Raw genomic sequence first — 17,228 nt, 5'->3', positions numbered from 1 at the left:
CCCACAAACAGGGAAATTGATCCCAATAAAAGGTGTTATTACGTGCTCCACTAAGGCAGTTATTTATCTAACTTTAAAAAAATATGCAGGTAAAACAAAGCGTGAATTAAAAGTACGTATCTCAGAGCATCGTAGCACCATTAGGTGTAAAAACTTTACTTATCCAGTTGCGGCCCACTTCTTGGAGGCAGGCCACTCGATTTCGTCTCTGCGTTATATTGGCATCGAACATGTCACCCTCCCTAGGAGAGGGGGTGACCTTGATCATTTATTGTTAAAACGAGAGGCTGCCTGGATCTTTAACTTAAAGACCCTTGCGCCTTTCGGTCTCAACGTAGACTTTGATCTGAGGCCATTCTTGTGATTATTGTGACTTTGCCATTGTAATTGTTTGTAAACTTGTGTAGTTAAATGAATCTATGATCGTATGCTATCCATTTGTTGTTTGTATGCTGTTCTTTGTATGACATTTTAATATTTGATTATTAACCAATGATATTAGGCCACTCTTGGCCATGATTAAAACAGGTTACAAAAAAAAATCTGTGGAAAAACAATTCCACTCCGATTCCCTTAAAGGATGGGTGTATCTTTGAATTCGCTGTTGAATGGCCTGCTCCTTCTCCATTTTTCGGGAACACTATCCCGCGCCCCCAAAGTGATAGATAGTATATCTTGTCTCGCACTGAGATGATTGTAATTCTGAGCTGTCAGGTTCATACAGCGAGTGATCTCACTCTCCGTCAGAACCATCTGTGGCGGATATGGGCGGGACTCCGGATATGGGCGGGACTCCGGATATGGGCGGGACTCCGGATATGGGCGGTACTCTGGATATGGGCGGGACTCCGGATATGGGCTGGACTCCGGATATGGGCGGGACTCCGGATATGGGCGGTACTCTGGATATGGGCGGGACTCCGGATATGGGCGGGACTCCGGATATGGGCGGTACTCCGAATATGGGCGGGACTCCGGATATGGGCGGAACTCCGGATATGGGCAGTACTCCGGATATGGGCGGAACTCCGGATATGGGGGAACTCCGGATATGGGCGGGACTCCGGATATGGGCGGTACTCCGGATGTGGGCGGTACTCCGGATGTGGGGGGGACTCCGGATATGGGCGGGACTCCGGATATGGGCGGGACTCCGGATATGGGCGGTACTCAGGATATGGGCGGGACTCCGGATATGGGCGGGACTCCGGATATGGGCGGGGCCCCGAGCTCTTTAGTGATGGTCCCGATGAACCTCTTCTCCACCGCAGCACAGGAACACTGGCTCCTAAGGGGTCCGTTTGGCCTGCTGTACAAACCATTCTTTCCTGTTGGTAGAAAACAATTAAGGCATCTATTAGGCTATAGTTATATTCAAGAATCACTGCATATACTTGAAATAAACAATAGCCTTAGAAATAACATGGATTTGCATGTACCACCTCTGCCTCCTGCACATTCTCCTCCAGGATGAAAACATTTTCAGGGATGAAGATGTCATCCTGAAAACAAACAAATGTTTTGTTAATACAATTGAACCCAAATATATCAGTTGGCATTTAACAAGCTACCTGTCTTGTATGCCTTGTATGCCTTGTCAACACACACACAAACACACAAACGCACACTACACATTACACACTACACAATACAGGGACATTTACATTTACATTTAAGTCATTTAGCAGACGCTCTTATCCAGAGCGACTTATTTTTCAGCAAACATTAGTTATGTCAATTTCAGTCTAGCTAAATGAGGTGGATCTAACAAAACATTACAAAACCAAATCTGAAACTAAATGTATTTGAGTATTTGACTATTTGAGGTGGAAGCTACGCAACGTTACAGTAACTCACGTTACCTAATATGGGTACACGTATAAACTGTGTTGCAATTTTAGTTGCAGTTGAGTTGCTTTGCTAACGTTATTTGCTGAGGGGTGTTACACAAAACACTTCAGACGCAATGAACTTATTACCTTCATCTAGAGTTGTAACAAAGTTGTCCAGTGTCTAACGCTAGCCTCGTCAACAACAGTCATGACCGGTTAACTGTACCTCTCTTCGATTCACTCTCCGCGCAAAATCTCAATCAGACAATCTGCTGGTTCCTGCCAGTGACGCATTGGCGTCAGTCGTTCCTATGTCAATGTAAAATGGCGCAAATTAACCTTGTCGAAGATCAAAATACTAAATATAAATACGTTTTTATGTTAAAATCACATTTTTTTTTGTACTAGTGGATTGAATATATCTCTTTGCTTAGATTTCCTTCCCAAAGTGTCTCCATTCCTCTGTGTATCTTCTTATATGGACTCTTTGAGGTTATAATAATAATATTATAATAATATATGCCATTTAGCAGACGCTTTTATCCAAAGCGACTTACAGTCATGTGTGCATACATTCTACGTATGGGTGGTCCCAGGAATCGAACCCACTACCGTGGCGTTACAAGCGACATGCTCTACCAACTGAGCTACACAGAAGGACCATACGTATGTTCATCCGATCATATTGTTCAATCATAACTGCCAGTTTCCACTTCCTACATTGGCCATAGCAACATAGCACTTCTCTGGAAATTATACTGACGCAATTACAACGAGCAGTAATGATTTAAATCATATAATTGTATTAACTCTTGAGCTGGTTGTTTACTGACACGATGCTTGTTGTTGTGAGGTTGAAAAACCTTTCACCATGTTGGACAGATATTCATAATGGCTTGTTTATTCACCATTGTCATACCACACTTTTACACTGATTATTAACATGCAGTTTCATATTTTTTAATGCACTTTAACAACAAGGTACAATAGTTAGATCTGAGGGGAACAATTGGCATTTATCATGTACAGGAAATCAAACGAAACCCAGACTTTAACCAAACTGTACAGCAGGGAAGAGGTGGGATGAGAGCCACACCATGTGTTTTTTATTTTTTCATTTGAGTTCAGGCACTGGAACGTTTCAGGCACTGGAATTTAGCCGTGTGTTGATTTTCATTTGAGTTCAGGCACTGGAATTTAGCCGTGTGTTGATTTTCACTGTAGCTAGTGTTCCAAACAAAAGACCAGCAGGAGGATAACAGTTTGGTATATATGAATCAAGTTCTCGTCCTCATGCAGAGCAGGGTTATCTGTGGTGTAGACGCTGAGGTCAGGTGACAGCTAGAGGACTGAGTTGGTACTTGACTCTGTTGAGGCTGTCGTTGACCGGTGGCTCTGTGGACCGAATCTGGAGGGCCAGCACTACCAGAGACATCACTATGGCAGCAATCTGGAATACAGTGGAACAGATCAAGTTTCAATGTTCCAGTTTATTGACAATGTATAACACGTTGGAAATGTTATTCACTTTCACATTATTTTGATTTTACCTTTGTTTTAACAGTAAAAAAACTATAACAAAACATGATATAATATATAGAAATGTGCACAGAATATTGTGTTTTTTATCCACTCATTTCCACAACAACGAGTCCACATTGTGGTATTGAACCATAGTTGTACTAAATGCTACACTTGTCTTGCATCTAAAGACATAACACCTGGGGAGGTAATAGTAGCTTCACAATAAAACACGAATAAACATTTAACATTAAAACAATAACAGTAGCGTCACAATAAAACATGAATAAACATTAAACATTAAAACAATAACAGTAGCTTCACAATAAAACATGAATAAACATTAAACATTAAAACAATAACAGTAGCTTCACAATAAAACATGAATCAACATTAAACATTAAAACAATAACAGTAGCTTCACAATAAAACATGAATCAAACATTAAACATTAAAACAATAACAGTAGCTTCACAATAAAACATGAATAAACATTAAACATTAAAACAATAACAGTAGCTTCACAATAAAACATGAATCAACATTAAAACAATAACAGTTGCTTCACACTAAAACATGAATCAACATTAAAACAATAACAGTTGCTTCACACTAAAACATGAATCAACATGAATTAAACATGAAAACAATACAAGTCAGTGGTCATACCATAATGGTGGCAAATGTAGAGATGAATCCGATCATGATCTGAATCAGAAAGTTCATGTGTCTCTTCAGGATGGGACCACAAGGCTGGAACAGATAGAGATGGCATTGTAACAGCCATATAATTAGATATTAGAACTCATTATATATTACAATTACATAATTTAATAGTATCTCTGTGGTAACAGATCTCTTAATTTTTTTGTGATTTTGTTTTGTAACTTTGGAGTCAGTTTAGCCAAATGCTAGCTAGCTTGAACAATGTTTAAATAAGACTGCTTTACCTTGCTGTACACCCAGCGCTCCTGGGACACTGAAGTTGTAGTTTGTCCGTGTGTGTTATTGTGCTGGCAGTCTGGCTTCAGAAAAACACAGAGACAGAGAAACAGGATCAAACTCCTTTATAGGTCACCACAAGCCTCTGTAACGTTTCAAGTCTGTTTATTAAAGCTTCTATCCTTAGTTGCTACATCCAGTTTTGAACTTGTACATGTATTATATATATCCACTAACACCAGGGCAGCAGGTAGCCTAGTGGTTAGAGGCAGGTAGCCTAGTGGTTAGAGGCAGGTAGCCTAGTGGTTAGAGGCAGGTAGCCTAGTGGTTAGAGGCAGGTAGCCTAGTGGTTAGAGGCAGGTAGCCTAGTGGTTAGAGGCAGGTAGCCTAGTGGTTAGAGGTGGGTCTAGTGGTTAGAGGCAGGTCCTAGTGGTTAGAGGTGGGTGGGCTAGTGGTTAGAGGCAGGGTAGCCTGTGGTTAGAGGCAGGTAGCCTTGGTTAGAGGCAGGTAGCCTAGTGGTTAGAGGCACAGTGGTTAGGGCAGGTAGCCTAGTGGTTAGAGGTGGGTGGCCTAGTGGTTAGAGGCAGGTTGTGGTTAGAGGTAGGTAGCTAGTGGTTAGAGGCAGGTAGCCTAGAGGTTAGAGGCAGGTAGCCTAGAGGTTAGATAGCCTTGGTTAGACTAGCCTAGTGGTTAGAGGCAGGTATAGTGGTTAGAGGCAATTGGTTAGAGGCATAGCCTAGTGGTTAGAGGCAGGGTAGCCTAGTGGTTAGAGGCAGGTAGCCTAGTGGTTAGAGGCAGGTAGCCTAGTGGTTATAGGCAGGTAGCCTAGTGGTTAGAGGCAGGGTAGCCTAGTGGTTAGAGGCAGGGTTAGTGGTTAGAGGCAGGTAGCCTAGTGGTTTGAAGGTAGCCTAGTGGTTAGAGGCAGGTAGCCTTGAGAGGCAATGGTAGCCTAGTGGTTAGAGGCAGGTAGCCTAGTGGTTTAGCCTAGTGGTTAGAGGCAGGTAGCCTAGTGGTTAGAGGCAGGGTAGCCTAGTGGTTAGAGGCAGGTAGCCTGTGGTTAGAGGTAGGTAGCCTAGTGGTTAGAGGTCCTAGTGGTTAGAGGCAGGTAGCCTAGTGGTTAGAGGCAGGGTAGCCTAGTGGTTAGAGGCAGGGTAGCCTAGTGGTTAGAGGCAGGTAGCCTAGTGGTTAGAGGCAGGTAGCCTAGTGGTTAGAGGCAGGTAGCCTAGTGGTTAGAGGCAGGTAGCCTAGTGGTTAGAGGCAGGGTAGCCTAGTGGTTAGAGGCAGGTAGCCTAGTGGTTAGAGGCAGGTAGCCTAGTGGTTAGAGGCAGGTAGCAGTGGTTAGAGGCAGGTAGCCTAGTTTAGAGGCAGGTAGCCTAGTGGTTAGAGGCAGGTAGCCTAGTGGTTAGAGGCAAGCCTAGTGGTTAGAGGCTGGGCTAGTGGTTAGAGGCGGTTTGGTTAGAGGTGGGTGGGCTAGTGGTTAGAGGCGGGTCTGTTTATTAAAGCAGGTAGCCTCTAGCCTCCCTTGGTTAGTAGCTAGTGGTTAGAGGCATCCTAGTGGTTTGAACTTGTGGTTACATAGCCTAGTGGTTATAGCCTATGGTTAGAGGCAGGGTAGCCTAGTGGTTAGAGGCAGGTAGCCTAGTGGTTAGAGGCAGGGTAGCCTAGTGGTTAGAGGCAGGTAGCCTAGTGGTTAGAGGCAGGTAGCCTAGTGGTTAGAGGCAGGTAGCCTAGTGGTTAGAGGCAGGGTAGCCTAGTGGTTAGAGGCAGGTAGCCTAGTGGTTAGAGGCAGGTAGCCTAGTGGTTAGAGGCAGGTAGCCTAGTGGTTAGCAGGTAGCCTAGTGGTTAGAGGCAGGTAGCCTAGTGGTTAGAGGCAGGTAGCCTAGTGGTTAGAGGTGGGGTGGGCAGGGTAGTGGTTAGAGGCAGGTAGCCGAGTGGTTAGAGGCAGGTAGCCTAGTGGTTAGAGGCAGGTAGCCTAGTGGTTAGAGGCAGGGTAGCCTAGTGGTTAGAGGCAGGGTAGCCTAGTGGTTAGAGGCAGGTAGCCTAGTGGTTAGAGGCAGGTAGCCTAGTGGTTAGAGGCAGGTAGCCTAGTGGTTAGAGGCAGGTAGCCTAGTGGTTAGAGGCAGGTAGCCTAGTGGTTAGAGGCAGGTAGCCTAGTGGTTAGAGGCAGGTGGGCTAGTGGTTAGAGGCAGGTGGCCTAGTGGTTAGAGGTGGGTGGGCTAGTGGTTAGAGGCGGGTAGCCGAGTGGTTAGAGGCAGGTAGCCTAGTGGTTAGAGGCAGGTAGCCTAGTGGTTAGAGGCAGGGTAGCCTAGTGGTTAGAGGCAGGTAGCCTAGTGGTTAGAGGCAGGTAGCCTAGTGGTTAGTGGTTAGGGCAGGTAGCCTAGTGGTTAGAGGTAGGTGGTTAGGGCAGGTAGCCTAGTGGTTAGAGGTAGCCTAGTGGTTAGAGCAGGGTAGCCTAGTGGTTAGAGGCAGGTAGCCTAGTGGTTAGAGGCAGGGTAGCCTAGTGGTTAGAGGCAGGTAGCCTAGTGGTTAGAGGCAGGGTAGCCTAGTGGTTAGAGGCAGGTAGCCTAGTGGTTAGAGGCAGGTAGCCTAGTGGTTAGAGGCAGGTAGCCTAGTGGTTAGAGGCAGGTAGCCTAGTGGTTAGAGGCAGGGTAGCCTAGTGGTTAGAGGCAGGTAGCCTAGTGGTTAGAGGCAGGGTAGCCTAGTGGTTAGAGGCAGGTAGCCTAGTGGTTAGAGGCAGGGTAGCCTAGTGGTTAGAGGCAGGTAGCCTAGTGGTTAGAGGCAGGTAGCCTAGTGGTTAGTAGCCTAGTGGTTAGAGGCAGGTAGCCTAGTGGTTAGAGGCAGGTAGCCTAGTGGTTAGAGGCAGGTAGCCTAGTGGTTAGAGGCAGGTAGCCTAGTGGTTAGAGGCTGGTAGCCTAGTGGTTAGAGGCAGGTAGCCTAGTGGTTAGAGGCCTAGTGGTTAGAGGTGGTGGTGGGCAGGTAGCCTAGTGGTTAGAGGCAGGGTAGCCTAGTGGTTAGAGGCAGGTAGCCGAGTGGTTAGAGGCAGGTAGCCTAGTGGTTAGAGGCAGGTAGCCTAGTGGTTAGAGGCAGGGTAGCCTAGTGGTTAGAGGCAGGGTAGCCTAGTGGTTAGAGAGGTGGGTGGTTAGCTAGTGGTTAGAGGCAGGTAGCCTAGTGGTTAGAGGCTAGCCTAGTGGTTAGAAGCAGGGTGCCTAGTGGTGGGCTAGTGGTTAGAGGCAGGTAGCCTAGTGGTTAGGTTAGTGGTTAGGGCAGGTGCCGAGTGGTTAGAGTCAGGTAGCCGAGTGGTTAGAGGCAGGTAGCCTAGTGGTTAGAGGCAGGTAGCCTAGTGGTTAGAGGCAGGTTAGTGGTTAGAGGCAGGTAGCCTAGTGGTTAGAGGCAGGTAGCCTAGTGGTTAGAGGTAGGTAGCCTAGTGGTTAGAGGCAGGTAGCCTAGGGTTAGAGGCAGGTAGCCTAGGGTTAGAGGCAGGTAGTGGGTTAGAGGCAGGGTAGCCTAGTGGTTAGAGGCAGGTAGCCTGGTTAGTGGTTTAGAGGCAGGTAGCCTAGTGGTTAGAGGCAGGTAGCCTAGTGGTTAGAGGCAGGTAGCCTAGTGGTTAGAGGCAGGTAGCCTAGTGGTTAGAGGCAGGTAGCCGAGTGGTTAGAGGCAGGTAGCCTAGTGGTTAGAGGCAGGTAGGAGGTTAGCCAGGTAGTGGTTAGAGGCAGGTAGCCTAGTGGTTAGAGGCAGGGTAGCCTAGGGTTAGAGGCAGGGTAGGTGGTTAGAGGCAGGTAGCCGAGTGGTTAGAGGCAGGTAGCCGAGTGGTTAGAGGCAGTGGTTAGCAGGTATTCTAGTGGTTAGAGGCAGGGTTAGTGGTTAGGCAGGTAGCCTAGTGGTTAGAGGCAGGTAGCCTAGTGGTTAGAGGCAGGTAGCCTAGTGGTTAGAGGCAGGGTAGCCTAGTGGTTAGAGGCAGGTAGCCGAGTGGTTAGAGGCAGGTAGCCGAGTGGTTAGAGGCAGGTAGCCTAGTGGTTAGAGGCAGGTAGCCTAGTGGTTAGAGGCAGGTAGCCTAGTGGTTAGAGGTAGGTAGCCTAGTGGTTAGAGGCAGGTAGCCTAGAGGTTAGAGGCAGGTAGCCTAGTGGTTAGAGGCAGGTAGCCTAGTGATTAGCCTAGTGGTTAGGTAGCCTAGTGGTTAGAGGCAGGTAGCCTAGTGGTTAGAGGCAGGTAGCCTAGTGGTTAGAGCCCCTGAGTGGTTAAATCTGAGGCAGGTAACTAAACAAAGGTAAAATTAAAATAAATTATCAAGAATATAACTTTACTGCATCAGAACCCCAAACACAAGCTTGTTTTACTCCAATGTTTGTAGACAAACACTGTACAGCCTATAATGTTGATATCATGGATGGTCAGTCCTTGCATCCATAGCTCTGTCTATGAGTTGGAGAGGGGTTACATTTCTCCAGACCCATCCCTCGGCTGTTTATCATTTAAATGACGAAAGGCTGGTCCCAAGGCTGTCTTGTTTCTCCATTTCATATTTTGTTTATCTCAATCCGTTGGCTGCTGCTATTAGTCATCTCTGTGCATCTAACATGTCTTCACTGTTAAGACAGTCTTATCTCTACTTGTCCATCTCCTAACAGGAAGGTACTGTAGGTAAGCTCACCATAGTGTTCTGTAGGCCTAGATTTACAGTCTCACATAGACTGTCCAATGAGTTGTCTGGAGGGAGTGGAGGACAGTAGCAGGAGAGTGGAATGTGACAACCCCAGTCTGAGTGGCCACGCAGTCCACAGCATTGATCCTAATGGACAAACCACAGAAACAAACAAACCAAAAAATAACACTAATCTTCAAATATCAATATTTGTTTGATTGTGCAACAAACGACAATATTGTACAACAACAAACGACAATATTTTACAACAACAAACAACAATATTGTACAACAACAAACAACAATATTGTACAACAACAAACAACAATATTGTACAACAGCAAACAATTAGTCTGGTCCACCTCTGTATGTTTTTGCCAACTATTCTGTCTACCATTGTCAATAAATTGATTTATGGTATTAATGATGGTGTTAAAGTTGATCCAGATCAGCCAACTTATCTAAATATTGTTAACATTGCCAGAAGATAATACAGATCTGAAGCCAGATTGATTGATTGATTGATTGATTGATTGATTGATTACTGATGCCTGGAGTTTGTTCAGCTCCCTCTGGACTTGCGGTTCAGTATCGTGAAGAGGAGTCACAGATTGAAACCTTCTGTCCAGAATCTCCTCCATCTTAAATGAATAAAGAACACGTTATTATGACATCACACACGGTTCATTAACATAACAACCGTTTTTGAATTGTTAAAAAGTCAAAGCCACGTTTAGGAGAGGAAGTGGATACCTTCGGTTGGGCACGAACCATCGGCACGGCGATGATTACGATGGCTATGAATTCACAGGTCATGAAGACAACATACTGTAGAAAGATACATATATATATATATATATATATATATATATATATATATATATATATATATATATATATATATATATATATATATATATATATAAGAGAGAGAGATATAGAGATAGAGAGAGAGATATAGAGATATAGAGAGATATAGAGAGATATAGAGATAGAGAGATATAGAGATAGAGAGAGATATAGAGAGATATAGAGATAGAGAGAGATATAGAGAGAGATAGAGACAGATATAGAGATAGAGAGATATAGAGAGATATAGAGATATAGAGAGAGATATAGAGATAGAGAGAGAGATATATAGAGACAGATAGACAGAGAGATACAGAGACAGGTTAACAACATGCAGACCACCTCCCCCCCCCAAAAAACCTGTCCTAATCATTTATTATACTTTTCAAATCAAATCTAACCAATCAGATGAATCTGAATAATAACACAAATCAACCATAATACTCTTATCTGTGAGACTAAGCTGTTATAAACCAGGGTTGTTGTCTATGAGACTAAGCTGTTATAAACCAGGGTTGTTGTCTATGAGACTAAGCTGTTATAAACCAGGGTTGTTGTCTATGAGACTAAGCTGTTATAAACCAGGGTTGTTGTCTATGAGACTAAGCTGTTATAAACCAGGGTTGTTGTCTATGAGACTAAGCTGTTATAAACCAGGGTTGTTGTCTATGAGACTAAACTGTTATAAACCAGAGTTGTTGTCTGTGAGACTAAGCTGTTATAAACCAGGGTTGTTGTCTATGAGACTAAGCTGTTATAAACCAGGGTTGTTGTCTATGAGACTAAACTGTTATAAACCAGGGTTGTTGTCTACTAAGCTGTTATAAACCAGGGTTGTTGTCTATGAGACTAAGCTGTTATAAACCAGGGTTGTTGTCTATGAGACTAAGCTGTTATAAACCAGGGTTGTTGTCTGTGAGGCTAAGCTGTTATAAACCAGGGTTGTTGTCTGTGAGGCTAAGCTGTTATAAACCAGGGTTGTTGTCTATGAGACTAAGCTGTTATAAACCAGGGTTGTTGTCTATGAGACTAAACTGTTATAAACCAGGGTTGTTGTCTAGACTAAACTGTTATAAACCAGGGTTGTTGTCTGTGAGACTAAGCTGTTATAAACCAGGGTTGTTGTCTAATAAACTGTTATAAACCAGGGTTGTTGTCTATGAGACTAAGCTGTTATAAACCAGGGTTGTTGTCTATGAGACTAAATCTGTTATAAACCAGGGTTGTTGTCTATGAGACTAAGCTGTTATAAACCAGGGTTGTTGTCTATGAGACTAAGCTGTTATAAACCAGGGTTGTTGTCTATGAGACTAAGCTGTTATAAACCAGGGTTGTTGTCTATGAGCTGCTGGTATAAACCAGGGTTGTTGTCTATGAGACTAAGATAAACCAGGGTTGTTGTCTATGAGACTAAGCTGTTATAAACCAGGGTTGTTGTCTATGAGACTAAGCTGTATAAACCAGAGTTATAAACCAGGGTTGTTGTCTGTGAGACTAAGCTGTTATAAACCAGGGTTGTTGTCTGTTATAAAACCAGGGTTGTTGTCTATGAGACTAAACTGTTATAAACCAGGGTTGTTGTCTATAGACTAAGCTGTTATAAACCAGGGTTGTTGTCTATGAGACTAAGCTGTTATAAACCAGGGTTGTTGTCTGAGACTCTGTTATAAACCAGGGTTGTTGTCTAGAGACTAAGCTGTTATAAACCAGGGTTGTTGTCTGTGAGACTAAGCTGTTAAAAACCAGGGTTGTTGTCTGTGAGACTAAGCTGTTATAAACCAGGGTTGTTGTCTATGAGACTAAGCTGTTATAAACCAGGGTTGTTGTCTATGAGACTAAGCTGTTATAAACCAGGGTTGTTGTCTATGAGACTAAGCTGTTATAAACCAGGGTTGTTGTCTATGAGACTAAGCTGTTATAAACCAGGGTTGTTGTCTATGAGACTAAGCTGTTATAAACCAGGGTTGTTGTCTATGAGACTAAACTGTTATAAACCAGGGTTGTTGTCTATGAGACTAAGCTGTTATAAACCAGGGTTGTTGTCTATGAGACTAAGCTGTTATAAACCAGGGTTGTTGTCTATGAGACTAAGCTGTTATAAACCAGGGTTGTTGTCTATGAGACTAAGCTGTTATAAACCAGGGTTGTTGTCTATGAGACTAAGCTGTTATAAACCAGGGTTGTTGTCTATGAGACTAAGCTGTTATAAACCAGGGTTGTTGTCTATGAGACTAAGCTGTTATAAACCAGGGTTGTTGTCTATGAGACTAAACTGTTATAAACCAGGGTTGTCTGTGAGACTAAGCTGTTATAAACCAGGGTTGTTGTCTAGACTTGTTATAAACCAGGGTTGTTGTCTATGAGACTAAGCTGTTATAAACCAGGGTTGTTGTCTATGAGACTAAGCTGTTATAAACCAGGGTTGTTGTCTATGAGACTAAGCTGTTATAAACCAGGGTTGTTGTCTATGACTAAGCTGTTATAAACCAGGGTTGTTGTCTATGAGGCTAAGCTGTTATAAACCAGGGTTGTTGTCTATGAGGCTAAGCTGTTATAAACCAGGGTTGTTGTCTATGAGACTAAGCTGTTATAAACCAGGGTTGTTGTCTATGAGACTAAAACCAGCTGTTATAAACCAGGGTTGTTGTCTATGAGACTAAGCTGTTATAAACCAGGGTTGTTGTCTATGAGACTAAACTGTTATAAACCAGGGTTGTTGTCCAGGGTGAGACTAAACTGTTATAAACCAGGGTTGTTGTCTATGAGACTAAGCTTATAAACCAGTTGTTGAGACTCTATAAACCAGGGTTGTTGTCTATGAGACTAAGCTGTTACTAAGCTGTTATAAAAACCAGGGTTGTTGTCTATGAGACTAAGCTGTTATAAACCAGGGTTGTTGTCTATGAGACTAAAACCAGCTGTTATAAACCAGGGTTGTTGTCTGTGAGACTAAGCTGTTATAAACCAGGGTTGTTGTCTGTGAGACTAAGCTGTTATAAACCAGGGTTGTTGTCTATGAGACTAAACTGTTATAAACCAGGGTTGTTGTCTATGAGACTAAGCTGTTATAAACCAGGGTTGTTGTCTATGAGACTAAGCTGTTATAAACCAGGGTTGTTGTCTATGAGACTAAGCTGTTATAAACCAGGGTTGTTGTCTATGAGACTAAGCTGTTATAAACCAGGGTTGTTGTCTGTGAGACTAAGCTGTTAAAAACCAGGGTTGTTGTCTAACTAAGCTGTTATAAACCAGGGTTGTTGTCTATGAGACTAAGCTGTTATAAACCAGGGTTGTTGTCTATGAGACTAAGCTGTTATAAACCAGAGTTGTTGTCTGTGAGACTAAGCTGTTATAAACCAAGGTTGTTGTCTGTGAGACTAAGCTGTTATAAACCAGCTGGTTGTCTATGAGACTAAGCTGTTATAAACCAGGTTGTCTATGAGACTAAGCTGTTATAAACCAGGGTTGTTGTCTATGAGACTAAAACTGTTATAAACCAGGGTTGTTGTCTATGAGACTAAGCTGTTATAAACCAGGGTTGTTGTCTGTGAGTAAGCTGTTATAAACCAGGGTTGTTGTCTGTGAGGCTAAGCTGTTATAAACCAGGGTTGTTGTCTATGAGACTAAGCTGTTATAAACCAGGGTTGTTGTCTATGAGACTAAGCTGTTATAAACCAGGGTTGTTGTCTATGAGACTAAGCTGTTATAAACCAGGGTTGTTGTCTGTGAGACTAAGCTGTTATAAACCAGGGTTGTTGTCTGTGAGACTAAGCTGTTATAAACCAGGGTTGTTGTCTATGAGACTAAGCTGTTATAAACCAGGGTTGTTGTCTATGAGACTAAGCTGTTATAAACCAGGGTTGTTGTCTATGAGACTAAGCTGTTATAAACCAGGGTTGTTGTCTATGAGACTAAGCTGTTATAAACCAGGGTTGTTGTCTATGAGACTAAGCTGTTATAAACCAGGGTTGTTGTCTATGAGACTAAGCTGTTATAAACCAGGGTTGTTGTCTATGAGACTAAAACCAGCTGTTATAAACCAGGGTTGTTGTTGTCTAAGCTGTTATAAACCAGGGTTGTTGTCTATGAGACTAAGCTGTTATAAACCAGGGTTGTTGTCTGTGAGGCTAAGCTGTTATAAACCAGGGTTGTTGTCTATGAGACTAAGCTGTTATAAACCAGGGTTGTTGTCTATGAGGCTAAGCTGTTATAAACCAGGGTTGTTGTCTGTGAGACTAAGCTGTTATAAACCAGGGTTGTTGTCTGTGAGACTAAGCTGTTATAAACCAGGGTTGTTGTAAGCTATGAGACTAAGCTGTTATAAACCAGGGTTGTTGTCTGAGACTAAGCTGTTATAAACCAGGGTTGTTGTCTGTGAGACTAAGCTGTTATAAACCAGGGTTGTTGTCTGTGAGACTAAGCTGTTATAAACCAGGGTTGTTGTCTATGAGACTAAACTGTTATAAACCAGGGTTGTTGTCTGTTGAGACTAAGCTGTTATAAACCAGGGTTGTTGTCTGTGAGACTAAGCTGTTATAAACCAAGGTTGTTGTCTGTGAGACTAAGCTGTTATAAACCAGGGTTGTTGAGACTAAACTGTTATAAACCAGAACTAAGCTGTTATAAACCAGGGTTGTGAGACTTGTTATGTGTGAGACAAAGCTGTTATAAACCAGGGTTGTTGTCTATGAGACTAAGCTGTTATAAACCAGAGTTGTTGTCTGTGAGACTAAGCTGTTATAAACCAAGGTTGTTGTCTATGAGACTAAGCTGTTATAAACCAGGGTTGTTGTCTGTGAGACTAAGCTGTTATAAACCAGGGTTGTTGTCTATGAGACTAAGCTGTTATAAACCAGGGTTGTTGTCTGTGAGACTAAGCTGTTATAAAACAGGGTTGTTGTCTGTGAGACTAAACTGTTATAAACCAGGGTTGTTGCCAATTCCATTTAAATTCCAGTCGATTCAGAATTAAAACCTAATTCCAATTCCAAAATCAAACTTTTCCTCATTCAAAAGCATTGAAAAGACTTGGAATTGGAATGTCATTGTACATTCTGAATTGACAGGAATTGAAATGTAATTGTTCCCAATCGTGTTAGGCTGCATTTACACAGGTAGCCCGATTCTGAACTTTTCGCCACTAATTGGTATTTTGACCAATCAAATCCGATCTCTTGCTTATAATTGGGCAGAAGATCAGAATTGGTCTGCCTGTGTAAACGGAGCCTTAGAGACACTTACCAGGATCAGCAGTATTCTCTTGTCTCTGTAGGCAGCGTAGCCTCCCAGGATGGAGAACAGCACCGTCATGGGTCCACACACATTGAGTACGTACATCTCATGGAGGGTACTCCGATGGTCAAACTGCACTCACACAAATAATACAGGTCTGTGTTGCTGTCAACATCACTGTAGGTGACGTCCTGTAGGTTTTTACAATGTCATTTCACAACAGGTCATTTAAAGGTCAGTTAAATGACCTGACAACTTTGTTAATTTACAATGAATTGTAATTTGTGTTATTATATATATATATATATATGCCATTTAGCAGACGCTTTTATCCAAAGCGACTTACAGTCATGTGTGCATACATTCTACGTATGGGTGGTCCCGGGAATCGAACCCACTACCCTGGCGTTACAAGCGCCATGCTCTACCAACTGAGTTCTGAAACATTTGTAGAGTTGTTACCTCAGGAGGGTGTTGGAAGCTGTGTGAAACCCCAACTACGAACAGAAATACCCCAGATACCTGCAAGTATAGATATTTTAGGTCTGTTACGGTATTTTACAAATGTATTAAGATACTGTAAGATGCCATTATTGGAAACATACTACACTGCTATTTACACAATATAGATATACTTCAATATGTTTTACATTTTGTTATTGTATTTTAGACAAACATTTAGTTTTTAATATTACCCCTTTTCAGATGTTAAATGTTACACGGGTGTTGTTAGTATGATTTATACACTGTTATAATGATGAATCCATAACATAACCAATTAACCAAATAACTAATTAACAATAAAAGGTCAGACCTGGTAGGTCAAACCAGTACGTACCAGAAGCAGGACATTGAAAGTGATACACAGTCCTCTCGTGTACGTTCTGCCATTCCCCATAGTGCGATAAATACGTCCTCGATCCCAAAACAGTTGCTTCCAACTACAACTGGACGGATAATGGACTGAACACAAGACCCTGGGGGTGATTTACTGTGTTTAAAGGGGATCCTTCAACTTGTTTCTGTTGGAGGGTGGAAAATGACCAAGTTTGGAAGGTTGTTTCTTTAACTACTACGTTAGTTGGCAGAAAGCCCTTGGTTACCAACTACGGCAGAAGAAATGGATCAAAATAAGGAGTTTTCTTTTCTTCTTGCCAGTGGAAAACACTTGGGTTTTATTTGGCCTAAGAGAAGCACAGCACTTGTCTGGGTGGGATTGGAGAGAACAGCATCTGTGGGTTACTCTTCCTAGTGAATTCCATGAAAACAGAGTAGATACACTGTACTTATAGTACCAGTCGGTTGGTTTGGACACACCTACTCATTCAATGGTTTTTCTTTATTTTTACTATTATTCTACATTGTACATTCATTTAAAAAACTATGAAATAGCACATGGAATCATATAGTGAACAAAGAAGTGTTAAACAAATCAAAATATATTTTAGATTTTAGATTCTTCAAAGTAGCCACACTTTGCCTTGAAGACAGCTTTGCACACTCTTGGCATTCTCTCTACCAGCGTTGAATGCTTTTCAAACAGTCTTGAAGGAGTTCCCACATATGCTGAGCACTTGTTGGCTGGTTTTCCTTCACTCTGCGGTCCAACTCATCCCAAACCATCTCAATTGGCCAGGTCATCTAACACAGCCTGTGTTGGGTCATTTTCCTGTTGAAAAACAAATGATAGTTCCACTAAGCGCAAACCAGATGGGATGGCGTATCGCTGTATAATGCCGTGGTAGCCATGCTGGTTAAGTGTGCCTTGAATTCGAAATAAATCACCAACAGTGTCACCAGCAAAGCAACCCCAAACCATCACACCTCCTTCTCCATGATTCATGGTGGGAACCACACATGCAGAGATCGGCCATTCATCTCCTCCATGCTTCACGGTGGGAACCACACATGCAGAGATCGGCCATTCACCTCCTCCTCCATGCTTCACGGTGGGAACCACACATGCAGAGATCGGCCATTCACCTCCTCCTCCATGCTTCACGGTGGGAACCACACATGCAGAGATCGGCCGTTCACCTCCTCCTCCATGCTTCATGGTGGGAACCACACATGCAGAGATCGGCCGTTCACCTCCTCTGCATCTCACTAAGACACGGCGGTTGGAACCAAAAATCTCAAGTTTAAAATATATTTTGATTTGTTTAACACTTTTTTGGTTACTACAGGATTCCATATGTGTTATTTCATAGTTG

The 17,228-nt window shown here is 42.9% G+C and overlaps 2 protein-coding genes across 3 annotated transcripts; both read right to left on the bottom strand.

The window, feature by feature from the left end:
• Positions 1–469: 469 nt before the first annotated feature.
• LOC124022041 (neurofilament heavy polypeptide-like) lies at positions 470–2,112 on the bottom strand. Its single transcript, XM_046337094.1, has 3 exons — positions 1,980–2,112; positions 1,443–1,502; positions 470–1,328 (listed from the first exon to the last, which is right to left on the bottom strand). The coding sequence occupies exons 1-3, from the start codon at positions 1,983–1,985 to the stop codon at positions 744–746; spliced, it is 651 nt and encodes a 216-aa protein (XP_046193050.1). The 5' UTR covers positions 1,986–2,112; the 3' UTR covers positions 470–743.
• Positions 2,113–2,684: 572 nt separating this feature from the next.
• LOC124022043 (23 kDa integral membrane protein-like) lies at positions 2,685–16,105 on the bottom strand. Of its 2 annotated transcripts, none has more exons than XM_046337099.1 (9): positions 15,854–16,105; positions 15,478–15,537; positions 15,025–15,147; positions 9,688–9,762; positions 9,486–9,575; positions 8,944–9,081; positions 4,304–4,378; positions 4,023–4,106; positions 2,685–3,282 (listed from the first exon to the last, which is right to left on the bottom strand). In XM_046337099.1, exons 1-9 carry the CDS (start codon positions 15,911–15,913, stop codon positions 3,163–3,165), a joined length of 825 nt encoding a protein of 274 aa, XP_046193055.1. In that variant the 5' UTR covers positions 15,914–16,105; the 3' UTR covers positions 2,685–3,162. The 2 variants fall into 2 exon arrangements, with proteins under 2 accessions (XP_046193055.1, XP_046193054.1); XM_046337098.1 differs by having other exon boundaries at positions 2,687–3,282; positions 9,480–9,575; positions 15,854–16,098.
• Positions 16,106–17,228: the final 1,123 nt, after the last annotated feature.

This window comes from Oncorhynchus gorbuscha, unplaced genomic scaffold (genome assembly GCF_021184085.1).
Source record: "Oncorhynchus gorbuscha isolate QuinsamMale2020 ecotype Even-year unplaced genomic scaffold, OgorEven_v1.0 Un_scaffold_1279, whole genome shotgun sequence".
NCBI classification, from domain to species: domain Eukaryota; kingdom Metazoa; phylum Chordata; class Actinopteri; order Salmoniformes; family Salmonidae; genus Oncorhynchus; species Oncorhynchus gorbuscha.
Note: the sequence above shows the minus strand (reverse complement) of the source record. Positions and strands in the feature narration are given on the sequence as shown.

Bases quoted from the DNA above. Each gene is read 5' to 3' on its own strand.
- LOC124022041 (XM_046337094.1), bottom strand. The intron at 1,329-1,442 runs GTGGTACATGCA...TTCTACCAACAG, and splicing joins AGAATGTGCAGGAGGCAGAG to GAAAGAATGGTTTGTACAGC.
- LOC124022043 (XM_046337098.1), bottom strand. From the start codon at position 15,913: ATGGGGAATGGCAGAACGTACACGAGAGGACTGTGTATCACTTTCAAT. The intron at 15,538-15,853 runs GTACGTACTGGT...CTATACTTGCAG, and splicing joins CTTTCAATGTCCTGCTTCTG to GTATCTGGGGTATTTCTGTT. The intron at 4,107-4,303 runs GTAAAGCAGTCT...TATCTGTTCCAG, and splicing joins AGCGCTGGGTGTACAGCAAG to CCTTGTGGTCCCATCCTGAA.